The 14,178-nt window shown below is 37.1% G+C and overlaps 1 protein-coding gene across 4 annotated transcripts in view; it reads right to left on the reverse strand.

Moving 5' to 3' along the window:
- USP34 (ubiquitin specific peptidase 34) overlaps positions 1–14,178 on the reverse strand; it is a 127,505-nt gene that overhangs the window by 100,170 nt on the left and 13,157 nt on the right. For all 4 annotated transcript variants that reach the window (XM_032184082.1, XM_032184083.1, XM_032184084.1 and 1 more), the window contains exons 2-5: positions 7,854–7,941; positions 5,709–6,129; positions 525–575; positions 159–308 (exon numbers count right to left, since the gene is read on the reverse strand). In XM_032184082.1, coding sequence (XP_032039973.1) covers positions 159–308; positions 525–575; positions 5,709–6,129; positions 7,854–7,941 — 710 coding nt within the window. The remainder of the gene's footprint in view (positions 1–158; positions 309–524; positions 576–5,708; positions 6,130–7,853; positions 7,942–14,178) is intronic.

Below are 14,178 nucleotides of genomic sequence, written 5' to 3' on the forward strand. Positions count from 1 at the left end.
ATAGGGTTTGGATGGTGAAATGCTGCCCCAGTGGAGCAGCAGCCCTCACATTCCCAACAAGGACAACTTCCCTGTTCCTACAGTTCTTCCAGACTTCAGTCCTTTTACTTGTTATGATGTGTTTAATAGTAAAAAAAAAATGTAAAGACAACACTTACATTCGATACCACTGTGATAAATGCATGTGCTATAAGAAATGGCAGTGTCTCAGGAGTTCCGTATTCAAAACAATCCTTCATGAGGGAAAGGCCATTTTTTCCACAAAATAGACAAACATAGCGAAGCAAGTGCAATGGTACTTCTACATCCTAGAGAAATTAAAAAATAAAAAAGGAGAAGAATACGAACAATCAATGCTAGATCCATTCAGATATACAGGAAACACAAAATAAAATAAAAATATCATAACACAAATCTATACAGAGGAAGCAACATAGCTAATTTATATTACTATTATTATTTATATAATTATAAAATTGTAAGTTTCTAGGAGATATGTACCTATGTAAAAATGGACAACTTACATTCATGTCACAGAATGCCCCTAGTATATTGCTTTCTTGAGCAGAAATATCCTGTTTAAAAGGAAAAAAAAAATAAAATTAACTAATAGAAGCAATAAAAACATTTTTGTAGAACAAAACACAACTGATTAACAGGTATTATAGTCAATTAACAGAGAAATCAAAAACCTAGATTAGACGAAGCCAGAAGCTAAAGCTTTGCTCCAGTTTCACACTCCAAAGCATATTTTTCTTATTTATGAGTTTACTATTGTTGAAATGCATTTGTAAGTACACAAATACACATTTAAGGTAACATCTCAGCAGCGGCTCTCAATGGCTGGGATCAAAGCATCATTCTTCACCCCCCACCTACCCACCCTCCCTTTTCACCCTCAATAGCAATTTTTCAACAGAAATACTGCAAAGGGGGATACAGCCTGGTGCAGTGGCTGCATATAATTCCTTAACTTCAACTATTATATTATTTTACATATAATGAAACACCTCATATAAAATTAGTGCCTAATGCTCTTTACAGGATAAAGCTAATTTAAGAGGAAGAAAGAATTGTATCACCTTATCAATCTGTTAGCTATCTGCTACGATGACAAACATATTTTCCAGAAGTACTAAACTGAAAAGAGTTTGGAAAAATAACTCTTCTTTTTAATGTTCACAACACCTACTTGTTGGGCAGCATAAAGCGGGAATTTTCTTTATTAGGGTTGTTACACATACTGTGTGTATCTTGCATGTGGCTAGGAGCAAAAGGGCACTCAAACTATCATAAAATGCGACTGTAAAACCACAACATTGCCATGGATACTTGTAGGTAGTTACAGCACACCTTCTTCTTCCCATCTCTCCGTACCAAACACCCAGTTCTCATATTCACAATTCAAATGCAAGTTTAAGATAAAGTTAATTTCTTAATGAAGTTTCCTGAATACATTTCAAATACCTCTGTAGAAATAAGCTTCTGTACACTATAGCACAGGATGCTAGAGGCAAGTGATTTTGGAGGGATTAAGTGTGATACAAACAATTCTGAATTATTCAATATGCTTGTATTATATCTAAGCATTTATTTTCCTTTTTCTCCTGCTGAAATCTCACTCATGCCTGAACTCGTGACACCGTAACAGCTATTTTTAAAACAGCTCTGAAGCCAGTAGGTGGTATGTTTTCAAGTAGCTAGAAAAGGTGTTCAGTGCTATGCTCACAAAAACTGCAAAAATACTGTGAGAAAATTAATTAGTTTTCTTGAATAAAATAAAGAAATAATTAATTGTCAGGTAGACTACAGTTCTTAGAATACAGAAGTCAACTCATGGAAGTTTGGTGAGCAAGCGCTTACTGAAAGCGTCACGGTTGAAAGACCGAGTCTGGAAATGTGACTTCTGTACTTGCAGATGTGAAACAGAACAGTCAGAGACCGAGAAATCCTGATGATCACCTTTATGAGGAAATAAGAGAATTCCTCATGGGAATCTAATATGCTATGAACAACCACCACTCCAGATGAACTATGCTAACTTAAGTCTGCCACAGACACAGTTTTGGGTGGAGGGTACTTAATTAGGGGTATTTTCCAAAGAAAGATTTACTTGAAAAACAAAAGCATAGATGGCAACATTCCAAAGAACCAGAGGACTACAGACACCCAAATGACTGATTTTTTCCTCTTTCAATTTCACCTTCTTTCAAGAACTGCTGAACAGTTGGCTTACTCCCTTAAGATTCATTATTCATTCCTGTCTAGAGGAATTTTAAGACAGTACAAAGTTCAGGAGTGCATTTTATCTTTTTGCTTCTTTCTTTACAGGATTTTAAGAGCCTCCATTTTCAAAACCTTTTTTCCCCTCTGAATTGCCCATTAAACCTGCTGCATAAAGTAAGTATAAACTGAATAACAGAGTATACAGTTTTGAACTGTTCTGCATGCAAGATTTCTTAAAATATATTAAATTGTCAAAAACACAAGCATATTTATAAAAATACTGAGTGTGTCTATTCTTTATCATTTAAAAAATGCAAAGATTTCTCTGTCTGGGCACCAAAAATAATGGTAGACTCCAAGAGGAATAAACGGTGTGTTTCCAGACTTCACCTTCACTGAAGCTTTATTCTTCAGTGTTCATGCCCTGAGATGAGCTGTCCTCTAAAGGACTACAACCAGCTCTGCTCTTCTGAAAGCACAAACTTTGTAGAAAGACATTTTTCCTTATGTTTCTGATCAGTTTAAGAAAAGCTGAGGCACGCTTTCTGTCTATACAGACCCATATTCATTCTACGCAGGTCAAGACTATATACTCGCCAGTTCTCAGGTAACATAAGCTTGATTTACTTCCACGTAACATACTTTCACTGTCCTCATATCCAGCACATTTCTGCCCTCTGCAAGGTCATGTTCACTTTGCTGTCAGAACTTAATTGTTTAAGGAAGCTTCTGGTGCTAACATGCAGCCCCTCTGGCTACCAACCAGTCTTTGCTTCTCATTTCACAAGGTCTTCACTTTCTCCAGAAGTGTCATAAATGTGTAACTGACAAAAATAGCTCTTAACCAGTTCTATTTAAGGACAGAGTCTACAGGCTGACATAGGGGCTGATATCCTTTTCTCTTGGTTTATTGTTCCTTTTTTATTTAAGCAAGCTTGGACTTCTAAAATAGGAAAAACTTGTTACTTTCATATGAAAGTTCTTCTCCATCTGGTCAAGTGTAAAATGACACCTGGGTTAGGCTTTAAGACTTGTATTCTGTTTGCTGTCATTACGAAAAAAAAGATTTTGGTTGTGTATGCAAAGACTAACGGTAAATATTGACCACTACTCATTACCAGAAGACAACACCATGTGATAACCTTGCAGTGGAAGTGTTTAAATGACAGCCTAGTTGGTCATTTCTAGGCAAAGTGCAACCTCACTGGACGTGATGAATCAACCTGTAGAACTTCAACTCAGCAATCTGGAACAAGGAATTTCTGAAGTGGAGAGCGTACTCTATTTTTCCATCAGAAGTTTTCTCCTTTTCCAAGGCAGAGGAGGAGGGAGAGCTACAGTGGCTTTTCACACAAATTCTTGGTGGATTTGTTCTGTCCAGGAATCTATTTAGCTTACAAGTATTGATCGTACATTTAGAACAGGTATTTGTTGTTATTTTGATTCTAAGACTGATTTAAAACGAGAAATGCTCCCATTACCGAGACTAGTAATTTGTCCCAATTCAACTAAGATATGCTCTACACTGAAATCCAAAATTAAATTCTCAATCTCAGGAAACGAGTTATAGTAGCAAAAAGTTTTGACATTAAAATAGCTATCACTATTACTTTAGAATAAACCCTAGGGCTTCTTAGATATACAAAATCTCGTTTTGTGAAGAAAAATAAAAAAGCTTGATGGTAGATGGCGGGACCTTTTAAATAAATAAAAACCACCCCAATAAAAAAGAGGAATAACATACATAGCAAGTGTGGCAAGCCAGCATAATCCATAATCCATACCTGGGCACACAAAAGTCTAGCAGAAAGGGAAAAAACACTTTTCCCTCACAAGTTATATATTTTTAGCGTAGCTAACGAATGAACATATTCAGTAATTCAAATGATCAATGCACCACATACACTCTCTACAGTGATAGTCACTCACAATGCAGCAATCTACTGCATATCTGCGGCCAATCATTTTATGGTTGCACATCAAGTGGAAAAGAAATCTCACCAAGCACTTTGATATTTTCTTTTTATCATTTGGAAGTGAAATTGAAAGAGAAGAAAAAAAACACATGAAGATGTCATTTAAAAGAAGTGTGTTTAGACATATAAAACCTGTTCCAGAATTGTTCATTGCATATTCCTATGGAACTAGTTTCAGTAGGCGTCCCAGAGGAGTACAAAAGCTAAATCACTTAAGCAGGCATTGATTTTCTTTTCTTTTTTTTCTTTTTTTTTTTTTTTTTTAAATAATGAGATACATCAGCCCTCTTCAGTTTCTGCTTGCAGAGGCAGAACTACAGATTTACGTATGGTTAAAGCTTAAGAGGCAAACCAAAATGAATGATGGGAAAACTGAAATCCACAAATCCTAAGCTGTGTGTCATTTCTCTATATACATATTTGTGGAACTACCGATGTTAAATTATGCCCATGTGTTTTGGCAGAAAAAATAAGAACAAAATCCAGCCCACTCAAAAAAAATGCTGTTGCCCACCCTACCCTACAATATTTTAAACTAGATTTATTGTTAAATGTGGCAGGATCCCTTCAACAACTAATTATATTGTGATCCCACTAGCATACATGAAAAGTGATGCATGATGACGTCTTTTCAATTTGAACTGAAGTTTAAAATGCAAGCTCAACTACTCATAGCTCCAATGGAGCTCTGAAAATAAAATTAAAAAAATAAAAAAAATGAGTTAACTGTAGTTTCATTCTCTATTCTTACTCTGAAGTTTGTTGGATAGAAGTTTTCTTTATACAGCTCTTCTTTGTTTACAGATTTTATAAGCTGTTTATATGTTAAGAGGCCATCACAAGTTGAAATAAAAAGCAAGCTTTCCATGAACTATGTTGTTTCAGCTAGGAAATGTTAACACTGTAATATTTATCTTGGAAACCATGAGTTAAATATTTGTAGGAGTTTTGAATGTGGTTTTTGTTTTTTGTTGTTTTGTTTTCAGAATGCATTATTGAAAGTGTGAGTGGTAGGCGTAACAAGTATAACAGAAAATCGGACTCGCAGAACAAAGCTACTTGCTTTGAAATCAGTTATTCCCATCAATTAAACAGCTGTTCTAACAAGAAAGTCTGGTCTTGCACAAAGTTCAGTTTATGAAGCTTTGCTTCTAGAGCCATAGATCGTAATGAAAAGAAATTAGTAAACTATTAATGGGTTACCTTCTGGAAGAAAGGCTTCGCTACAGTCCCCTTTTTGCCTTCCTGTTATTTAAACAGTACAATAATTCAGTGTACAGTTCCATCCAACACTTATCAATATATTACCTATAACAATTAAGCATATTTTAAAGAAAGTGTAAGAGTATGTGTCATTTTAAAAGTTTCTCTGAAAAGATCTACTGAAGTCAACAGGAGAGCTGAATTTGCCCATCCTGTATGAAAGCAACTATCATCAAACACAGTCTAGTGAGAACAAATAATCTTTCACAAAAGTAAAAATACACACATAAAGATAAGATATACCTCTATTGTGGGATGAGTATTATGCTTATAAGCAGTGTACAGAGGAAACTGAATCTGAAAGATTTTTGCCACACACAGCAACAACTTTTCCTTCTCATCAGTGCTCCATAAGCTAAAAGCATCAGTGTTCTTTGCAGACTCCTCCTCTGTCAGGACACAAGTTCTTGCAGACTCTATTTTTTTCTCTATAGATTTTTGCCGTTCTCCATTTTCTTCTTCATGAGACTCTCTTTCTACATTCAAGGGCTCATCAGCATGATTACTCTGATCTTGCCATGTTGAATCTATATTAATAGTGCAATGTTTACAGAGCTGGTCCCGCAGAGCTTGAACTTGGGCAATCACTAAGTTAATAAGCGCACATACTACTTGGTTAAAGATCTCCAAATGTTTATACTCCTTGAAACAGCACAGACATTGTCTGTAAGAAAAGAGAAAAAATAAATAAATAAGAATTCCTGAAGTAGCTAAAAACCAAAACAGCTAGAATGACAAATTCAGTAAGACTAGACTCTATTAAGTTAGTAACGAGAAAGCAAGGACAAATTCTAATACATAGGTGACTAACCAAAAGGACTCTGCACATGAAGACTTCTCAAACAACAGAATACGTGACAGTCATGAAAGCAAGAAGTCTAAATAAAACTGACACTTCCTAGCAGCAAGTTGGAGTCACAAAGGCTTCCTTAAACCCTGTAAACATCCAATTATTTCAGTTTAAAATACACATAAGGTATCTTAGAGGTAAAGTCATTGAACTGCTAACGAAATAGTGTTCTTGAGTATGTTCCTGAATCCCTTTCTTCACCTGGATTTCTCTATCAATACCGCTGCACTAAACCACCTGGTAGGCTTGTTAGCTGTGTAAGAACTATTTTTTATTTTTAATTTTATTATTATTTTTTTTAATCAACAGGTCAGCAAGATAATTTCTAATTTGTACTGAGTATTTAAACTCGTGTCCTCTATCTGCATTTGGATAGAAACCCCATGCACATTAGCACCCTTTACCCAGATGGGAAAAAACAATATTGTCTTCACCACTTTCTTCACTTTATAGACTCAGAGCTTATTCCTCTGAGTATCTACCAATACACCGTAGACTGAAAATAACAAGGAGAAAACTACATACTGTTCCTCCATCAATAAAATAAGAAAGTCAATCCACTTATCAAATTAGAAAACCCTGTACTATAGCTTCAGTTGTGGGCAAGGATAACTAGATATGCCAAAGATGTTCTGGGTGCACGAACATCCAAGACAGGTACCCTAGAACCTATTGTACAGGAACATTTGCTTCTTCCATGCAAACAAGGCAGTCTCCACATTCCAAACAAAAGGTGAATGACAGTCCCCTACAAGGATCTAAATCCTGGAGAATGTAGAGGAAAAAAAGCAATCAATAAGCATGGGGACTTCCATGAAGACAAAAATTAGAAGTTACATGCTTGTAACAGTATTTGACTTGGACTCATCACTCTCTCACTCAAACTCTACTAAATGATGCAACTGCTATAAGAACTGGAGCTGTCTTCCAATTGAGGCCTTTCTCCTGTTGCATGCAGCACAACGGACCTCAGTCCATAAATACAATTCTCAGCTACTACAGTAATATAAAAATTGTACATTCCATTTCTAAAAAATAAGCAGAAAGAAGAAAGGGCAAGAAAGCATCAAGAAGAGATTAAAAAACCTCTCCCACAAAGCACTGAATTTAATCTAGAAACCTGGCTTAAACAATAATTTGTGAAGAAAAAAGAGACAAAGAACTCAGAATTATGACAGGCAGAGGGTGCTGCCTCTCTTGAGGGAACACAAACATGGCCTTGAGCTACAGGACTTAAAGAATATACATTTTGAATATAGATTTTTTTTTTCATTGGTTCAGACAAAGTTAATATTCATTATTCCCCACTTTCAGCACAGGTACACTGATGGAAGCATCTAAAACTTCTGGTGCCAAGTAGAAAGAAAAAGCCTTTTAATATCATTTAAGTGGAGTGTCTTCACCCATTTGAAAATAGATTCTTGTGATGTACTAGTAAACAAGAGCTCTAGTTCACAGTACAGTAAGTTTTGTATGAAGGGAAACATACAGTTGAGATTCATTATCATCAATATTCAAACTCATGAAAAAAAAAATACCTTTGTGTCCAGGAATTGATGTAAGCAAATATCTTGAGCGCATGTTCCTTTCTGAGCTGCAACCCATCAGCACCTTCAATGTCAGATACTGAAGGAAAACAAAAATATATTAGTGTTAAAAAAAAAAAAAAAAGCATGTAATTGCTGTATTTTAATTACAAATCATCTTTGTTATTTAAGTAGAAAGCAAAACATAGATAGATTTATTTTTTTTTTAAATATGCTTTGTAGTAATAAACACCAGTAGTCAAGTTACAGTAACTTTATGTCAAAGGTTTTTCAGTGGAAACTGAAGTTTCCAAACCTACCTGTTGCCTTCGGTAACCAGGAATGAAGTTTCAATGCAACTAACTTTAAAACAGATATTGTGCGGTAATATTGGACACGGCTGTGAAAATTAGTCATTCAGAACAGCTCCTTCCTTCTTCTAATCCAATACCCTGTATTAATGGTTAATGGCAACCTCTTCAAGCACAGAAAACTTAGAAGTGATAGTAACCAGGGACATCTTGTGCGATTTATAATTCCACAGAGCTCTACTGTAGAAACAAAGGTTTCATGTTCCTTAATCACACACTTTTGATTAAAAATGCCTCATTCTTTAGCTGAAAGGGACAGACAAGTGTTTCAGAAATGGATGCTCAGAGAAAGGTTTTTTAATCTATATAAGAATCTAAATAGCTAAATTTACAAGACAGCTGAGCATAAAGTACTCTTCATAAGCCCCACTGGGAGCTACTGATTGATGTGCATTTTCAAATATCAATCTTCAATAATTTCACTCATTAGCCTTTTTTTTCTCCCAGATTTTAAAAGTATGCATCTCGAGATGACCATGAGACCTTAACTTCCTTTTCCTGATCAGATAAAGGTCAGGAAAAAGACACTATCAAGATAAGAACAGATGTACAAGCTACATGTAAAGCAGTTCATACTACTTAAGCTGTTGGTTATTGTTTTCAAATATAGACATGGCTTTACTGAAATTTAACTGTACCAAACGACTAATTGGCAAAATGATAAACATTTACCACACTTAGTAGAGCCAGATACCAGAACAGTTTTGTACCGAATTCAAATCTGAAAACTTTCAGTGAGTTATCATCAAGTATTCCACCTTCATCTAAAAAATGTTTACACCCTCTAATAAGCCAAACATCAGTAGTTCACCCTTCCAATTCTGTATCCACCAGTTATATATATTTGAGCACTGGGCTCTGCCTACCGGCCACATACCCTTCTCCAGCTATCAACACAAAATTCCCATTTGCTCCTTGCCCTAGATTTCCCTGTGGTTCTACAATTATCTAATTACTACACAAATTGAGAATGTTAGGGTTCTTCTTTAAGTTGACCATTCCACTTCATAATAATCTATTCATTTCCACCTTTCACATGAAATATCAAGTATTACGTGCTTACAAAGCTCCTTCACAAGTAAGCTTTGTGGGAAAGGTTCTCTAACAAAACAAGCTCTGCAGAACCCCTGCCTCAACCTCCTTCCCAGCATCAGGCTTGCAAGGTCCTATGTGAACTGTCAGTAGAGGTTTCCAAAAACTAAAGCTAATGAAATCCTGCTGGCACAGATCAGAGAGTAAACTTAAGAAGAACGCCACTTCAGAAAGATCACACAAGACAAATAATTATATTATTTTTGAAATAAGGATATTATATATGCACGTGTGTGCATATGTGTATATAAATATATAAATATATAAATAATTTTTAAAAACATTGAGAACGGTCTCAGGAGGATACTTACAAGTGACACTCCTATGTCTCACTTGAAGATCCCTTTGTAACACTTGGGCAAGGTACGAAGCTGACAAGCAGATGGCCACATGGGTATCCCTTAATACTTTGTTATTTTAAACCCCAGAAATTACCAAGACACTTGACTTTAAGGCCAAAGTTTAGCACTGGAGAAGTCAACAACTGTGTCAAACAACTTAGGTCAATCTTACAACAAAAAGACAAACCAAAACAAAAGTAACACCAAAAACCACCATCACCTTACTCAGTGTAAGTTCATAAAACCTACTTTTTCTGAACGTTGTTAACTTTTTCATTAAGATGAGTTCTTTTAAACTTAACACAAAAACCTCTGACAATAACTGAGTAGCAGTGAGCTGATTTCTAACTTGGACAGTCTGGCACACACATTACTACATCTATAAAAACATTTCCCTACTCAAAAATATGCTCTAAAAAGTCACGAACACCCAACTTGCAGAGCAGCCTTTTCTGTGTGATAGTTTGAAACACTTCCAAACCCCCTCCTTTTAAGAAAGGTACACGAAGTTCAGTAAACTGGTCCCTCCAAAGCAGCAGCTAGAATTGCCACATGAAGTGTACAGATGCTAAAAGTTATGGAACACTGAAGCTTATGCCCCTGGCTCAAAATAATAATAATAATAATAAAAAAGCATGTGCACTAGTAGGAGAAATTGGGTATTTGTAGAAAGCTTATACATTCTACATCTCACACATAGATCAACCTCAACTGGTCTTATTCATTAATCATTGCTAATTAATAGAGTGGCAACCTGTACACTTCATGTTTTGTGTTTTGTTTGGTTGGCTTTGTACTTTTTTTGTACTTTTGTAGCATTGTTCTTTTTCCTGGAAGTACTCAGGAAGCTCAGAACAGAAGCAACCAGAGGCCGCAGTCTCCCAGTGGATTCCATCAGATCTCAGTCGGTGCCCTTACCAAAAGGGGCAGTGGCACATCCAGCAGGGCTTCTCCTACCGGGCCTTACCTCAAGCTCTTTTATCCCTCTGCAGAAATGACACTTTTCAGCTGAGCTGATTTATGTTAGCACTACCAGAACTTAAATCTTAGGCTTTGTAGTTCTTGGCTCATTCTGAATATCAACTTTGGGGATACCCATTGATTTACGGCACCTCCCTTTAGGGCCACATGCAGCTTCTGATACAGCAAAAATCGCTTATGAAGCCTTTCTATCCATTTTTTATTGAAAGAAGTGCAGATAGAAAAGCAATAAAAGCAACTGCACTCATCACTCCTGTGTGTTTCTTGGGTTAGTCAGTTCTGTAAGGACTCCCTTGCTGCATATGATTTCACTTCCAAATGATATCTTTCTCACCTTTCGAGCTCGTTTTCATCTATCTTGAATGGGCCAATAGTTAAAACAGACTCATCTGCTTTTAAATAGAGCACGTCCTCTTCTTCTCTCCCATATTCAAGCATCCTCCAACACCTGCTGTCTCCCCCGTCTCCCACACTTCCAGTGTTTCAAACCCAGCACTGAAAAATCACCAAACTTTCTGAAAAACTTTTATTCTGACAGTCCCCTTTCCTGCAACTTCATTTGGTGGCTAGGACCTTCCCTTGTTTCCTAGTTTCATACGGACAGAAGTGATTCCTGCGGGCATACCTGTGTGCTTTGAGAGCAGCAGAAGCATGCCAGAGTAGCGCCCAGGGTGCTCCTATCTGTCCTGAGTACCCCCCTCCTTTGCAGCCTAGGAGAAACAAGCAGTGGGACGTGTCGGCTGTGTCGTGAGGCAAGCAGCCTCTGCCTGGGCTGAACATTGGGGAAATCTGCCTGCTGCAGCCTGTTTTAACCCAAAGCAAGCACACCTGGAACATGAAAATTTTAGGAAATGCTGACCTAATGAATTCCCCACTTGAAAGGGAGACATCAAAATACAACGAGCCTCTATTGCTATTGAATTGGAAGACTTGTGAGAATACAAGGGCTGACTCTAAACTGCCTACACTGACCCAAATTAAGAATTCAGTAAGAATTAACAAGATGGGCTCCAGAGCTTTAAAACCGGTCCTCCCAAGATCTCTCAGTGCCTCTTTCAGTAGTGGTCCCCCGCTCCTAGGCTCAGCTTCTTTGCCCACTGTGTCCAGTGGCTGCTTCTTTCTCCAAGCTCTTGCAAGCCAGCAACATTAGAGGTAACTTCTCTAATTTACTGCCAGAGCTCAACTTTCTGCTCCTTCCCTGAATCTGCTCCAGCAAATTTTTCCTCTCACTCAAAGCCTTTGAGATCTTCTTCTCACTCTCCAGTCCTTCCTTTTTCCCGTACCTTGCCCCCACACAGACAGCTTTTCCCTGCTCTAGATACAGTTTCACAATCAGCACAACCCAGTCCCCAGGTCCACACCGCTCACAGCATCCGTGGCCGTGCATTTCCACTACTCCCAACATCCATCACCCCTCCAGCAGGAACCCAAAGACCCAACAGAGAACCAAGCAAGTCCAACTCACCAATCTAACTAAAAACCATTTTTTTTTTTTTTTTGTCAGCTTTGTAAACCACCGAACCCTCGGAGTTCATCAGCAGGAGGTGCTGGGAAGGAAAGCATGAGGACAAGACTGAGGGAAGCAATCACCTTCAGTGACCAGAAGGGTAACTTTGCCTTATCCCACCCGGAGCAACTGCCCATCAAAAGGTGAACAGTCTGAGGATACAGCTACTATTAGAGCACGGAAAAAAGCTGAACTCTGAAGGCCTTAAACAGATCCATCTGAGAGAAGGCTAACCAGCAGGAAGGAGAAAGATTGGTATGGAGGCAAATTCCAGCCAAATGTTTTACAACTACCGTGTAGGAAATGGGGACTTTTTCCATAACTGCGTCATCTCATTTCACTGACTCCACAGCAAGACTGTTCAGAGACCTTTCTGCCACCGTAACACCACACTAGAATTAACTGAGCTACTTAACTGACCCAAAATAATAATTGCTTAGTTTTTTTTGTTTCCTTTTTTTTTTTTTTAAAAAAAATAAAAAAAACTATCTTCTAGGGCATAGTTTTCAAATACTTCATTTTTAAAAATTAGACATACTTAAAATGTAATGGTTTATTGAAGTAGTTCACAAGAGGCAAAAACCCATGATGGTCAAAGTAAAAATTTGACACATTCCAGGAAAAAAAGAAACTCCTTGTTTCTATTTCCCTTCACTTTCACTTCACTTTGCGAGCCTTAAATTAAAACACGAGTGCTATGTGATAGGGTGATTTGTTAAAGGTATTTTACAGTACTAGAAACAACATGATCTCCTAAACAAGGAAAAAGTCCATTCATAAAGCTACTAAAACATTACAGTAGACAAGAAAAATATATCGTCCCCTTCTTTGCAGCTTTTGTAACTTCAACTGTGAACTAATGAAGCTCCGGTCATAAGTGCATTTTTAGCAAGAACTTCAGAGCTAGAGGAACAGACTGTAATTAGACCTCAAGGACAACCACCATGCTAGACTTGTGAGGAATATCTTATATCCAAAGGTCACTTATCACACTAAGCACAAAACTGAATGGCAAGTAAAAATAATCATTTTTAAAAGTGATTTTCCCTACTTTCAGAAACAAAACTAAAAAGGAAAAGGTAGACAGAGAACACTAAGTAATATTACAATTCCTACGCATTCAAACCTGTAACACGTTCTGGTTGTATACAGATTCTGCTCCCTTCCCCCAGGCCTCATCTGATATCAGCTTCTCATGGGAAAGAATAGATCACTTTCAAAATGGACATTATTCTCAGAAATTGTTTCCCGATACTGACTAAATAGAGGAAATGAGAGCCACGCACTAAGCAAAATACTATTAGGACAACAACGCTAATCTTAAAATAAATATATACATAGCCTTGTATAGAATTACCATCATTCAAATTGAACCAGTAAGTATTTTATACACATACATGCACTGAGATGTTTTTCGTTATTTGCTGGAGTTTTGTTTATGATTGATAGTAAATCAGACGACAGCCAGAGCTTAGCCTCTCCCATTCCCTTTCTCCTTCGACAATTGGAATTCCTCCTTTTTTATTAAAAAAGATTCACGATTGCCTTAAATTTATTCATAAGAGTTCTTCTAGACCTTTACAATGCCATTGCTGATGAGCACATAGAAGAACTGTGTCAATCTGAAGTTCAACAGCAATAGTTTAACTGTCCCTGCTTCCCCATAACTTTTCAGTGAGAAAAAAAAAAAAAAAAAAAAAGTCTTCTTTCCATTCCAGAGTCTCCGTAAAATAAAACCTCCCCAGAACATTGATTGGGTATACGTAATCAGAAAGTACTGGAACACTACGCAGGATATACTATTATCTAAAAATAGCCAGTTAATTCTTCAGCATTAGAAATATTGTTCGAGTGCCAGGGTTCATACATGAAAAATCAGATCTGTCACTCAAAATACTGCAGTTATAAAATTATGTATGGTTAAGGTGCTCCTGAGTGCCTCTGTGATGTATTCATGACACTGAGCTGTCAGTGGCCACCCTCATCATACCACTACAGCACAGCATACTGGTAACTATACCCACTTCCATCCCAGAACGTACCTG

Source organism: Aythya fuligula, chromosome 3 (assembly GCF_009819795.1).
Source record: "Aythya fuligula isolate bAytFul2 chromosome 3, bAytFul2.pri, whole genome shotgun sequence".
Lineage (NCBI taxonomy): Eukaryota > Metazoa > Chordata > Aves > Anseriformes > Anatidae > Aythya > Aythya fuligula.